General features: G+C 37.7%; 1 protein-coding gene across 5 annotated transcripts in view; it reads right to left on the bottom strand.

Annotated features, from left to right (window-relative positions):
- Positions 1–13,788, bottom strand: part of ece2b (endothelin converting enzyme 2b) — a 73,478-nt gene that overhangs the window by 17,117 nt on the left and 42,573 nt on the right. For all 5 annotated transcript variants that reach the window (XM_051862111.1, XM_051862112.1, XM_051862114.1 and 2 more), the window contains 4 exons: positions 7,219–7,343; positions 2,992–3,138; positions 2,788–2,850; positions 2,504–2,692 (listed from right to left, as the gene is read on the bottom strand). In XM_051862111.1, coding sequence (XP_051718071.1) covers positions 2,504–2,692; positions 2,788–2,850; positions 2,992–3,138; positions 7,219–7,343 — 524 coding nt within the window. The remainder of the gene's footprint in view (positions 1–2,503; positions 2,693–2,787; positions 2,851–2,991; positions 3,139–7,218; positions 7,344–13,788) is intronic.

The following is a 13,788-nucleotide window of genomic DNA, read 5'->3' on the forward strand; positions in this document are numbered from 1 at the left end:
TTCTGTTCCTGTTTGCCTGTGTTCCCTGTCATTGGCCAGGTTTCCATCCAAGGATTTTTTTATTTTTATTTTTTTTTTGTGAAAAAAGGTTTAGCACTTCAAAAGGTTTAGCACTTCAAAATGTTTAGCGATATAGCTGATGGAAATGTCATTTGTCGATAAGATTTCTTAAATGTCGACACAGTCTTTTTCCGTTTATGTTTAGCACATAAATTATTATGTCGATACTTCAAATGTTGCAAAAACTGTTTTGGAAACACTTTTTGTCAAGAAAAAGGTCTTTAATGCAAATAAATGTGGTGTCACATGACAGAATTAGCCTATACATGCAGCGTCTGCGTTCGTGGTCCGCTCCCATTAAAGCACTGTTTCTCCGTAGTTCAAAGGTGCATCACAAGGATGAGGAAAATAGTGTCTTGAAAATCTCTGCAGCTTAACAAAAATAAGAGGGGTGTCTGTCAAATTAAGGAAGATTGTTGGAGTTTTCATTGCATAACTCTTTGCTTTGAATGTATTCCTGGCTGCGTCAAACTGCGACTGGCTTGACTGCATGTTCAAGGCCTTAAAGATTGTTGCAATATGTAAAGACTGAATATTTCACTGTACCAGTGTTTTTATAGACCCTAAACATTTTTGCATATGGACAAATGAGCTGCCCTGTGTCCAAACCTGCACTTCGTCAAATAAAGGCAGCAAAGTCCTGCCAGACGAGCTGCTCCACTTTGCTCTCATCTTCTCGTATTTTCTATTTAATAACATTATATGTGAAATTAAGCAGTACTGGCGAATTTCAATTGTCTCATTACTCTGTACATTTTACAAATATATGGGATGCAAGCAATAGGACTTTGCGATATATGCAAAATTATGTATGGAAATGGCTCAAGGGCAGATTTTTTTTTAGCGATATAACAAAACTTATGCGACAATGTATTTTTTAGGGATGACATCATCACGCACACCATTTTATCGGTAAAAGGCCAACTGGATGGAAACTGCCTCAAGACAGCAAATTTCACTTTTTTTTTTTTTTTTGCGCATATTTGCTTCATCGATAACAAAACATAGCAAAAACTGGATGGAAACTTGACTATTGTCAGGTATCTTGGTTACTAAATTGAGTTTCACACCTGTTCGCTATTCTGTTGATTACTCCCTGTGTATTTAAGCCTTCTGTCTTCAGAGTTCTTGGTTCGGTGTTGTCGCTGTACTACGTGGTTGTGTTCTATGCTTATTCCTGTGATTTACTACGTGTTACTTGTTGGATTTTGCGATTAAAGACTGTTTTGGTTGTAGTATTCTCTATCGGTTTCAGTGCATTCTGTTGCAGTTTAAGAAATAAAAACCTTTTTTCTTTTTTTTTTTTTTGAGAGTGAGTAAAAAAACACTTATTTAAATTTTTGTCACCTCACGAAATGAACAAGCTAAAAATGACACATTTTATGTTATTTACATTTTTTTTCCCTCAGAAAATAGCTAATCATGTTAAGTCAAATGTAAGAATCCTCCCGGGTGTCACCACACATCTGAGCTCTACGGCTGCCAGAGACGTTTGCTCATTACATGCAAGAGAATAGTGACATGAATATATAATGTATTGGGCTTCAGCTTTAAGGCAGGGGAATGAAGAACTACTGGTCATTTTGTACACACTTCCACCAGACGGTTTTCTTACAAATTGAGTAAGAAGTAAATGAAAATATACTATAAATGGATAATAATCAACATAATCAACTGACGCCTGTTTAATCATTTGTAAAACAACTATATAAAATTATTATTATAAAATCTTAGTATAATAACAATAAACATTAAATAATACTAACAGTAATAATAATTATTATTTAAAAAATCTTTGTAACAAAAACCTTTTTGAAAAGACTGGACTTTTTGGACTTATTACCTTTATACTGACACCAGACATAATTTAATCAGTAAGCAATCTACTGTCATGCCCACCCCTCCACCTCACTACTTTACTGTACAGTTGCTCAGCAACTGTTGCCACGGAAATCACAGGAGCCTTCACAAAACAAAAGTTTCAACGCAGGTGCTCAAATGAAAAAAATCTCAATAATTAAATGATGTAAAAAAGCCAGAAGACACAAAAAGGAATGAATATTTATATGCACAGACAGATAAAAGCTGTGGTGTTCTGTTGAACCAGATATATGAGAATGAGACAGACAAATGATTAGATAGATAGATAGATAGATAGATAGAACGACAGAAAGTTCATTAAGTGTGAACACACTTACACAGACAGGCAAACCTGACTCCATGCGCTGTGCATTATTCATGAACTCTCTCTTCTCGTATCTCATACAAACACATTTAATAAGCAATATGTCTGAAACACATTTAATGATTAAAACTAATGATCCCAAATATTCAGCTCAGAATTTCTAAACTTCCTGAATACGCTTTCATCTGTTTACCACACTACTACACCAAACCTTCAGGACTTTTGTCTAATTAAACCCTTGTGAGCCTGCACACGCACCTGGAGTTCAGCTATCGTTATCTTGTGGTAGATCTTTTCCTCGTCTCGCCGTTCGTCCTGAGGCACTGTAATGTTAGCCAGTGCTGTCTCGAAGTCCAAAATTTGCTGCATCTGACTTCGGGTGGAATTCTTGTCTCCTCCCAACAACAATCCCAACTCTACCATGTAATCCAGGTAAGCCTTCAACACCTAAACACACATCAGTGGCAGACTATTAGACATGGACTAAAAGCTGCTTTAAATATTACAAAATGTCTTATACTTTAAGTTCTACTTCATGATACCTTCTCATTTGTCTTATTGAGGTAATAATCTCTGGATGGGAGGAAGAGTCCTGATTGGTCAACCTGGAGAAAGAGAAAGTTTACAAAGGTGAGCAAACAGCTCGGGTGTGATCAATTTAGCAAATACAATAAAACAAACATAGAACAAAAACTTTCAAACAGCAGATGTTTGTCATTAAAACTTGATAAAGTGAGTAAATGTACCTGAATGACATTGCTGTTGGAGTTTTTAGGGTCCACACTGACACCAACAGTGAAGAAGGGCTGAGCTCTGTAAGGCCCAGAAACTATCTTTAAAACGTCCAGAAAGTTATCTTTATCCCAGGACTCTGTGATGTTCCAGCCTCCTATCTACACATACAAACACAAAGAAAAGGAAAAACATCAGTTTCTAGCAGGAAGACAGAGGTGGTACTTAAGTCCTACTCTGGAAATCAAAACACCTGACCCTGTTTGCTATCTTTATGTCAGTTCCTGGTCATACTGTGCATGATTCATCATCTTTTTTTGGATAAATGTGTTCGCCAAATGTATAAATGTAACCAGGACTCGGAGCAAAAAAAATCCCAGAAATATAAAATGTGTGGGCAAGAAATTATCTGTTTTATCTATGTATTATCTAACAGGGCGGCAGTGCAGGAACATCAATGACATCAATAGTCAGTGGGAGCCAGGGCTAACCTCAAGGACCGAGGCCAAAATCAAGATGCATTTCCACTGTCAGGCCAATAGCCCCGCAGAGAACATACCTATTCAGCTGCACCTGCTTCCATTTATTTGCAATCACAGGAATGCACAAAACATCTCCATTAAAAGTCCAAAGGCTTACACATTTAGAAAAAATATTGATAAAATATCATATTTACATTACATTTCCTTAGAAAGAGTGAGCATTTATATTAATTTTCCACTAAATTATGCAATCTAATCTCAGGTTTGAGCGATCTCTCCCTGGCTGTTGGCCCCGAGAAAGCCCTGATGAGGCCCAATCTAGCCTTGGAAGTGACAGTGGAAACGTGACTGGCCCTGGCACGCACTAACACACTTGCTTTTGGCCCGACAGTGGAAACAGTGCTGGGTGACCCAACAGGCTTGGTGCAGGATGGTGAAACAGGCAGAGTGCTAACATTTGTGCTTTCCTTCAATCAATCAGGGGCTCAGAGTTCAGCACATCCACCTTTGCCCCACCTTTGCTCCAAACCATCCCTTCATATTCCACCAATATTCACTTCCGACTCACGCACCTGGTCAGACATGTTAGGCTCGGGCTCCAGGGCGATATATGGCTCAGGCGTCAGCTCTGGCATCACACCAGGCTCGGGATCCGGATCTCGCACCTGCTTCCATTTATTTGCGATCTTTTAAGTCCAAAGGCTTACACGTTTAGAAAAAATATTGATAAAATATATTTACATTTCCTTACAAAGAGTGAGCATTTATATCAATTTTCCACTAAATTATGTGATCTGAGTTATGAGTTATACGAGTTAACCGGAGTATACATAATTTATGACATCCGGAATCGGATGCAGAAGTCAACAAAGGCACAGGGAAGCGACAGACAAAACATGAAACCAAATAAATACATGATTATAATCATATATGATTTGTCTACATTCTTCAAGCAGCCTCTGGTATTTTCCATAAGCATATGTGTATTTATCGCAGTGAGTAGCATAAGTAGCCTTTAGCATCGCATATAAATATACACTGCCCTCCAAAAGTTTGGAAATGCCCTAGAAAAGTGGGGTTTTGGACAATATTGGCATGAATCCTTTTTAATTTGTGATAATTTTGCACTGACAAGGGACAACACAAACTACGAAAACATATTTTATCACATAAACAGTTTATACATAGAAAAAACTAAAATTTTTGATTCATCAAAATATCCACCATTAGCAGCTATCTCACTTAAACTGGGTTCTAATTGGTTCATTGTATTCTAAACTTAATTGGCAATCAATTGTTGAAGCTATTAAGGTGTGCTAACCCAAAAATCTTTTACAAACCTGGGCCAAGTTTAAACCAGTAACCAGGCATCACAGCTGGCAAAGGGGCATGTCTGACTTTGACATGTATATATTGCCATTATTATGTAATCAAAATGAAAATTATTATTGCTGGTCTTCAATGATAATGTCAAGTTGGGAATCCTCATCCCAAGGAAGTTATATGGTTGCTTTATAATCCATATTTTATTAGATGGGAAAACAATGCAATAAACAACTTATTTAATAAGTTAAATGAAATGATTTAATAAGTAATAACTAGGGCAGTCGAGGCATGCAATTAATTCAAAATCCTTAATGCGTTAAAATATTTTAATGCAAATAACGCAAATAAATTACTGAAGCACATGAAATTGCCTTATTAACGTAATTTACATCACGCAGTTCATAGAAGTTGCGAGTTTATAATACTGAGAATCTACAATGCAACAAGCACCTGTAACCCTGGTAGCCGGAAATTTCTATTCTTACCCTTCAACCTGATTTCACTTCTTCTTGCGATCAGATCAAAGACGCTAAACTCTGGGAAAGATTTTAGTCCAATGATCCAGTATGCGAGTTCATGCAAACAATCAGTCCAAAACAGTACTAAAGAAAACAAGACTGATTACATCAGAAAGGGCAGAGAGAACAGAGACTCACGTTATGTTTTCAGTGAATTATTCATTCCAGTGTGATTGTTTCTGAAGAGCGCGCTGTGTGAAATACAGACTGAACGTAACATCAAAACACTCCACCACTGTAAGGCCAAATGATACACAAACTAAGTTTCTCGGCTGGATGAAACAAACCAACATCTTGCTAGTAAAGTTTTGCTGGATAATGATTGCACTCAAGGTACACATGATTGCGGTGACCTACGGGAGTCGTATAGTGAGCACGCGTGAGTCTGTTATATTGATGCACAAACAAACATCGCATTTATGCACAGACACATTTCAGTATATTCACATTGTTTCCACACACAACCCTAGTAACAACTATGTGAGAATACTAAATAATTTCAGTGAACTGATTGAATAGTATTGGATTTTGATTGAATAGTATTGGATTATAATAATAATAAGAATAATAATTCTCTCCACAACTGACTGCAAATTCGCATTCAGATCTCTTTCCATTCTGATATGGAAAGCTCCAACTTTCCATATCAGTTCCAACTCACATTCGTTTTCTTGTTGAATACTTTTCTTGTTGAAATATATCACATTACTGAAGTAAAATAAGCTGCAAATGCCATTTCATGTTAATTTTAAGATGTTTAGATCAAAGGTATTACGTATTACATTCTAGAAGTGTGAAAAAAGACAAAAGCTGATGTGTTCGGGCTGACACCTAATATCAAAGCCAATTAAATCTATCTCACCTCTGAGAATAAAACTATTCTCAGCTATCTTCAACACTATATGCTCTATCACTGTGATCCCAATGACACGAGATGACAGAAAGAGCGACAGATTAAGAAAAAGATAGAAGAGAAGGGTAGCATTTGTAAAAGTGTGTTCAAAAGGCAGTGTAAATTTTTCGTCCTCCATCTTCCCAACCGTATCTCTTTTAAACCTTCCAGAAGGCAGCTGTGTGTGGGGAGGGCTGTAAATTAGGTAGATGAAGAGCTGTTTGACATCACTGCTTTGTGTATGTAACACGGATTAATCTTTCAGGTCTGTGCTGAGGGTTAGTTTCAGAGCTTTCTTCTTCAAAATGGCTGATTCAGAGAGATAGAAGTGCATGAAAACGTCTTTCACTGAAGGATGTCTCATAATTTCAAGGCTCGCTGATTTTAAACCGAGAGGAATTGATAGTATCGTAGCCATTTGAGATAAGGTATCTTCCTCAGTTCAAATAAAGAATTCTATTTTTAGGAGATGCACAGAAAACCAATCAAAAAAATTAATCAGGCATCAAATTAAATCAAAGGTCATTCTACAAAATTGGTGTTTTTGTGTCCCTAATTAATATACATAAAAATGACTACAAATGAATAGCTGACACCAGCTTTTACTGTGTTATTATAAGCATTTTTCTAAACACACACACAAAAATCCAGTGACATTTACTATATTTTTTTGCTTCACAAGTATACCTTTGTGCCTCTGTGTTTTGCTGTAGTAAATATGTACAATTGCATTAGAAAGAATATGATCTCTGCATCTCTGCAAGGACAAGTAAAGTTCTCTTCTTTTTTATCAGTTTGTTTTACATTTTATACATGTTAAGTCTGTTGAAGGGAGCAATTTTAAATGATCATGTTACCATGATTTTGTATATTAAACAATTCATTACTTAAAATTGGGTATTTTTATAAATATTTGCATTAGCTTTACTTTAAAGAAATGCCTTCTTGAAATGGAAAAGGTTCCCAATTCCTGTTTGCAATGTTTACTCTCCACACCAGAGGGGGCGCCACAGAAACACTCACCTTTCCAATCAAGTCGATGAGTGGTTGGGCTCCGAGCTCTTCTATTCGTTGTTCATTGAGACAGGAAAGATAGTAGGACTGCGTCTTTCTCTCTGCCTCACTGCTTGAGTTAAAGGTGCCATTTTCTACAGGAACACATAAGAAATTGAATTTGAGTTGCATCACAAAATTGTAACATTTGATAAATAGTCTTACCGAAAGATAAAAATTTTCATCCTTTACTTACCCTCATGTTATTACAAATTTTATATCTAAATTTTGTTCTTCTATAGAATACAAAACAAGAAATGTTCAAGCTGCTCTTTACCTTAAAACAAAATAGAGTACCTCAGGGATGACGTGTTTTTGTAGGCCAACCCGGAAGTTAGCGGCGTACGGGTTCCCTCGATCGAAAGCCTATGCATTTTTCCCATAGACTTTTGGAAAATCGCAAAAAATTATTTTTTATAAATTATGACACTTACACATTTTGTCTATCAAGATAATCTTTGCAAGTTAACACAACAGTCATACATTTTGAAGCCTAAATATAAAAAGATATAAAAAGCTAACAATAGGCTATAAACGACTACAGCACACCATGGTCGCGGGTCAGCGTCACCACCACCAAGCTTCCTCAAACTTTATTTAGAAAACAACTTTATTTAAAAACATGCTTGCTGATTATGATCTGCGCTGTGTATGAATACTTATCCACTTTTTCATGAGAAATGCTGTCCAAATGTCCTGTTTGTCATGATGACGTCTGAAGTCCCAGCTAAAGGAAGTAGTCCCTTTTAGCAATTTGTTAGCAACCGCCATTTTTAAGACACAATAAAGGTTTAAAAAAATCACAAGCGGGTTATAACTGGTGTGTTTTATGTCATAGATCACGTGAAACGTGAAAATATTCAGAGGCTTTGTTAACCAAAGACCTTATTTCAGGCAATTTAGCAAAAACCCATTCAAAAATCCACTGACTTCGGGGCGATGGACCTGGAAGTCCTAAAATGCTAACTCGGTTCCAGGTTTTGCCTACAAAAACACATCATCCCTGAGGTACTCTATTAGGTATAGGCCAAGGTATAGGTTTGTTTGTTTGTTTTTTTTTTTTTACTTTTTGGAGCTCAACGGCCATATGCTTTCATCAACACATTCTTCAAAATGACTTCTTTTGTGTTTGGAACAGCATTGGGTGACTAAAAGAATGCTGTGTTTTTAGAATGCCGCTTCATGGGTGAGACGCTGCAAAAGACGCGAGACACAAGTGCAACACCTAAACATGTCCGCCAAACATAAAAACAATAGGACAAATAGCGCAATGGAATGCAAAAACCTGTAAACCTGTTTGATATTTCATGTTTGTATGATGGTGACAGGCTGAAAGCTGCTGTTGTTTTCTGTTTTTACAAAGCATTTGCTGTTAAAAATAGCCTATTACTGGTGTTATTTATTGCTATTACTTTTTGGCTAAGAAATATTTAGCATTTTCTTATTTTATATTATTATTATTATTTCTGAGTATATAGGATGTGTTTAAGATAAGTTTGTACAACATTTGCCTTCATATTTCAGGCATGTTTCTACAAAGATATTTAACAAATTGTTTTACATTTACACCATGTTGATCATTTCATGTGTGGTGCACTTGGAATGGAACTTTTTTTAACCAGATTGTTAATAAAGAGAATGTTGCTTAAATCATATTGCAGTTAAGTTTTTAAGTTGACTAGTTAAACAGTAAAAAAAAAAAAAAAAATCTAAATCAAAATCGTGAATCGGTCAATCATTCTGAAAATAAAATTGTATTTTTTTGCCATATCGCCCAGCCCTAGCTTGATGCTAAAGCAAAATTGTCCTCCACAGAAATAAAAGACAGGACATGAAGGACGAGAGACAGGAACGTCACATAGTTAAGGGGAAGCTTGGAATACCATCGTTAGGGTAAACAAACATGACAGCAGGGAGAACAACTTGTGCAGGGTCAACGCACAGGGTCATGAAATAATCTGAGTTTCTCCAGCTGCCTGACAACCTGACAAGACGGTGCCCTCTGATTGGCTCCTGTCATGTTGCATGGAATGATGGTACGTAAGCAGAAGAAATGGAGGTAAACTGAGTCAGAACTGCAAAAAAGGGTCCTGTCATCCATCTTTTGAATGTCACATCCATGACAGCTGCCCTTGCGTGACAAAACATGACGAAATGCAGACGCCATTGGCGAGCCAAACAACCAGGGTGGTTTTCATCCTCAATAACCTCTGCCATCAGTCGCAGTCAAAACACTGTGTGCCGCAGCTGTCAGCGGGAAGACAGGCAGAGGGGGAAAGCACTGCCACTGTCATGCTAACTTTATTCACATGAGAAATGGCAAAATTAAGAGGATAGAACCGGGACAGGTGATTGGCAGTGCTGGGTGCAAATTCAACTCAACAGGGAAACAACCAGTGAGGGTCAAGCCATGCAGGTTAACTTCCTGAAGCGTGTAAACACTCTTGTGGTTTTTGACAACATAGGCTCATTGGAAAAACGTGTCTCTACCTACATTTATGCAAAACTCCAAGAACTTACCTATACATACAATTAACTGCAGTGTCCAGATTTATCGAACATTATTGGCACCTACAACTTTTATATGTGAGCAGCCATGATGGATTCTAACTTCCATTTGTATGCTGTCCTGTTCCGGTCTCTATAGGAAACCATTGTTAAAATGGGGTAAAAAGAGCGAATGAATTAATTAAGCAGAAACTTTCTGAACATTACTGAGTGCAGGATTAAGCTGTGCTGTTGTTGGCTGCCAAAGCAAATCGCAAATCACCACCTTTCGACCCGCTAACGACGGCCCTGTCTTTCACTTCCATTCTCACACATAACTTCAGAATATAACACTTTCAAGAATATTACATCAGTTAAGTAACATAGTCCTTTAAACAACTAGGCTTCAGATAATCACGTTTAGGTCCAGTGGCATGAGTGTGTGTAGTGAGCTGGGTGGGCTGGGTATTGACACAAATTTCAAAATTCGATTCGATTTCGATTCACAAGCTTGCAATTCGATTAGATTTTGATTAAATTCGATTAGATTCAATATCGATTATTTTGAATATATTAATGAACAGTACAATACATGGGAATCAGTTCTACATTACTATAATATTGAAGGTTAAAATTAACTGATTTGTAAAGCAGAATTATAAATTATAACGAATGTTTAATATGGTGCATATTTAGCAAAATGCTCCTCTCTAGAGTTCAGTTTTATAGCTGACTAACGAGTTATGGTCACTGAATATGGTTTCTGAGGTAAATGTGACGTTACGTGACAGTGCTTACAAGCTGTTTTATTGATGTCTTTCACGTTTGAAGCATTGATGGAGCTATTCCATGAGACAGGATACGGATTTCGGTAAGTTGTACTGTATCTTTAAACATACCTTTGGGTATTCATTCATGTTTATTTCACGCTGTAACTGGTATTAAAGCGGAGGATATGATCAGTTCACGCACGCTTCGCGTTGCCGCATCTCTTGATCTGAGGCTACAGCCATCTGTCATGCAACATCAAACAGCACCAAAACGGTTATTTTTTGAATTTCGTAATAAAATGGACAGAATGTCATATAAAAAGTAACAAAGCACAAAGCTTATTGCCATTTATTAGATGGGAAGAGCGCTACAATGTTCTGTTCATTCATCAACTGAAAACAGACTAGACTAATCGATTCTTGGGATTTAAGAATCGATATCGGTTCGTAAAAATGAGAATCGATTAAAATCGAGAAATCGATATTTTTTACCCAGCCCTAGTGTACATGGAAATGCAGTGAGATGGGAAGCATTCCATGTCTTTTCATCAGAAAGAATGTATATATCCACGTATATAAGTCTTTTGGAAACCATGAGAGGATCGGTACACTTTCTGTCCCTTAGGAACATGCAAGGGGTTCTGTACCCTCACTTTATCCACTCCTGGAAACAAGGAGTGCGAGCACTCATCATCAATGTACTTTTTCATTCTGTGTTGTAGCCACTTAATACTGCTGTGAACAGTCACATCAGATGGCGGGTGCACAGGAGCAGTTGTACGCATTTGCCTTCCGTAGAGAAGCTGAAATGGTAAAGTTGCAGCATGTGGAGTGGCACGGTACACCTGCAAGAAGTCAGTTACCATGGCTGATGTTGCTGGATGGCCATTTGGACAGTGTGTTTGAGCACACGGTTGAACCTCTCTACAGAACCATTAGCTGCCGGGTAGTAGAGAGAGGAACGATGGTGACAAATATTCTTTCCTTCCAGAAAACTGCATCCATCTTGTGTACTCTTTCACTTGTGTTCTCACACATTACGTCAGAATACAACACTTTTCAAAATACTATTCAACAATACAATTCTCTTATGAACACAACAAAAAACAAGTATGGCTTGCAGCACTTAAGTTAAAATACTCCCCATAAAAGGTATATGTGCATTCTTATCATTTTGAGGCTAACCTCAGGAGCTGTATGTAAGATATGAGCACCCATCAGTTTTCAATGTAGCTAACTTTGGGTAGCTTTTCAGCTTTTTCATAGTAAACTTGCTCGGTAGCACACCTGATACAGCCTTACTTGGGTACAAGTCCTGTGATACACAAGTCACACCTCAAGTACTTGTAGAAGTACTTGGCATAGTGGTTTCAGCAAATGCATTTTTCTCTAATGTTTGCTTTTGTTAACACTATCGGTTAGGTATTGAGTAGGTGGTACATTATACTTGATAGAGCATTTCCTTTTAGTGCCACTCACCCAACATTTCGTTTTCAGACTGCAGCAATATATACATCAACCAACATAACAAATGTTGCCAGAAAAACATTAATTTTTTTAGGATAAAACTTAACATGCTTTTTGAGCCACTCACTGGACACTTCACTTTGAAAGTGCCGCAAAACGTGCAAGAAGCAACAATATTTCAAAAATATTGCCATGGGCATGTTTTTTTTTTTTGTTTTTTTTTCTCCAATGAGTCCAATGGGTTGGATTTTTTTTTTATTTGGTGAATAATAAGATGAAAAAAAAAAAAACTCCCTAGAATCACAAAATATTATAAAGACTTGAGGATGAGCACATTTGATTGGGTCAGTAAGCAACCACCTATCAACCACCCAGAACAGTATTAATCTTTAGTAGGGTCAATGACAAATACGAATGCTCAAGATAAAGAAAGGAAATGAAAAACATGTGAGTGTATGGATTCTATTCATTCGTTTCAAAAAAGTTTTTTGATATTTTTGATTATAACGAATCAAAATAATTAAAAAAGGTCAAATTATTTTTAATATTTTATAAGACTTGCTGACCTTGACATATAGTCATGAGGGTCTGCAGGGTTATGATATCATTTCCTTTATTTTTCTACATGTTGGTAGCACCACATGACTTGGCAGATATCCGTTTATTATATTAATAATGTTTTAACAAAATTGCTTCACTGCTTAAATTCATCATAGAAGATGTGTAATTGTATCTATGCATTTCATTTTTTCATTGTAAAAAAAAAAGGATCTGGACAAACTCACATTTTCTTCAAATCTAATGTATACTGATCAGGCATAACATTATGACCACCTTCCTAATATTGTGTTGGTCCTTCTTTTGCTGCCAAATCAGCCCTGACCTGTCGAGGCATGGACTCCACTAGACCCCTGAAGGTGTGCTGTGGTATCTGGCACCAAGATGTTAGCAGCAGATCCTTTAAGTCCTGTAAGTTGCGAGGTGGAGCCTCCATGGATCGGACTTGTTTGTTCAGCACATCCCACAGATGCTCGATTGGATTGAGATTTGGGGAATTTGGAGGCCAAGTCAACACCTCAAACTCGTTGTTGTGCTCCTCAAACCATTCCTGAACCATTTTTGTTTTGTTGCAGGTGTGCTGAAAAAGACCACAGCCACCAGAGAGTACCGTTTCCATGAAAGGGTGTACATGGTCTGCAACAATGCTTAGGTAGGTGGTACGTGTCAAAGTAACATCCACATGGATGGGCAGGACCCAAGGTTTCCCAGCAGAACATTGCCCAAAGCATCACACTGCCTGAAACGTGATTCATCAGACCAGCCCACCTTCTTCCATTGCTCCATGGTCCAGTTCTGATGCTCACGTGCCCACTGTCGGCGCTTTAGGCGGTGGACAGGGGTCAGCATAGGCACCCTGACTACACAACAAACTGCGATGCACTATGTATTCTGACACATTTCTATCAGAACTAGCATTAACTTCTTGAGCAATTTGATCTACAGTAGCTCGTCTGTTGGATCGGACCACACGGGCCAGCCTTCGCTCCCCACGTGCATCAATCAGCCTTGGCCGCCCATGACCCTGTCTCCAGTTCACCCAGTGTCCTTCCTTGGACCACTTTTGATAGATACTGACCACTGCAGACCGGGAACACCCCACAAGAGCTGCAGTTTTGGAGATGCTCTGCCCCAGTCGTCTAGCCAACACAATTTGGCCATTGTCAAACTCGCTCAAATCATTACGCTTGCCCATTTTTCCTGCTTTTAACACATCAACTTTGAGGACAAAATGTTCACTTGCTGCCTAATATATCCC

This window comes from Ctenopharyngodon idella, chromosome 15 (genome assembly GCF_019924925.1).
Source record: "Ctenopharyngodon idella isolate HZGC_01 chromosome 15, HZGC01, whole genome shotgun sequence".
Classification (NCBI taxonomy): Eukaryota; Metazoa; Chordata; class Actinopteri; order Cypriniformes; family Xenocyprididae; genus Ctenopharyngodon; species Ctenopharyngodon idella.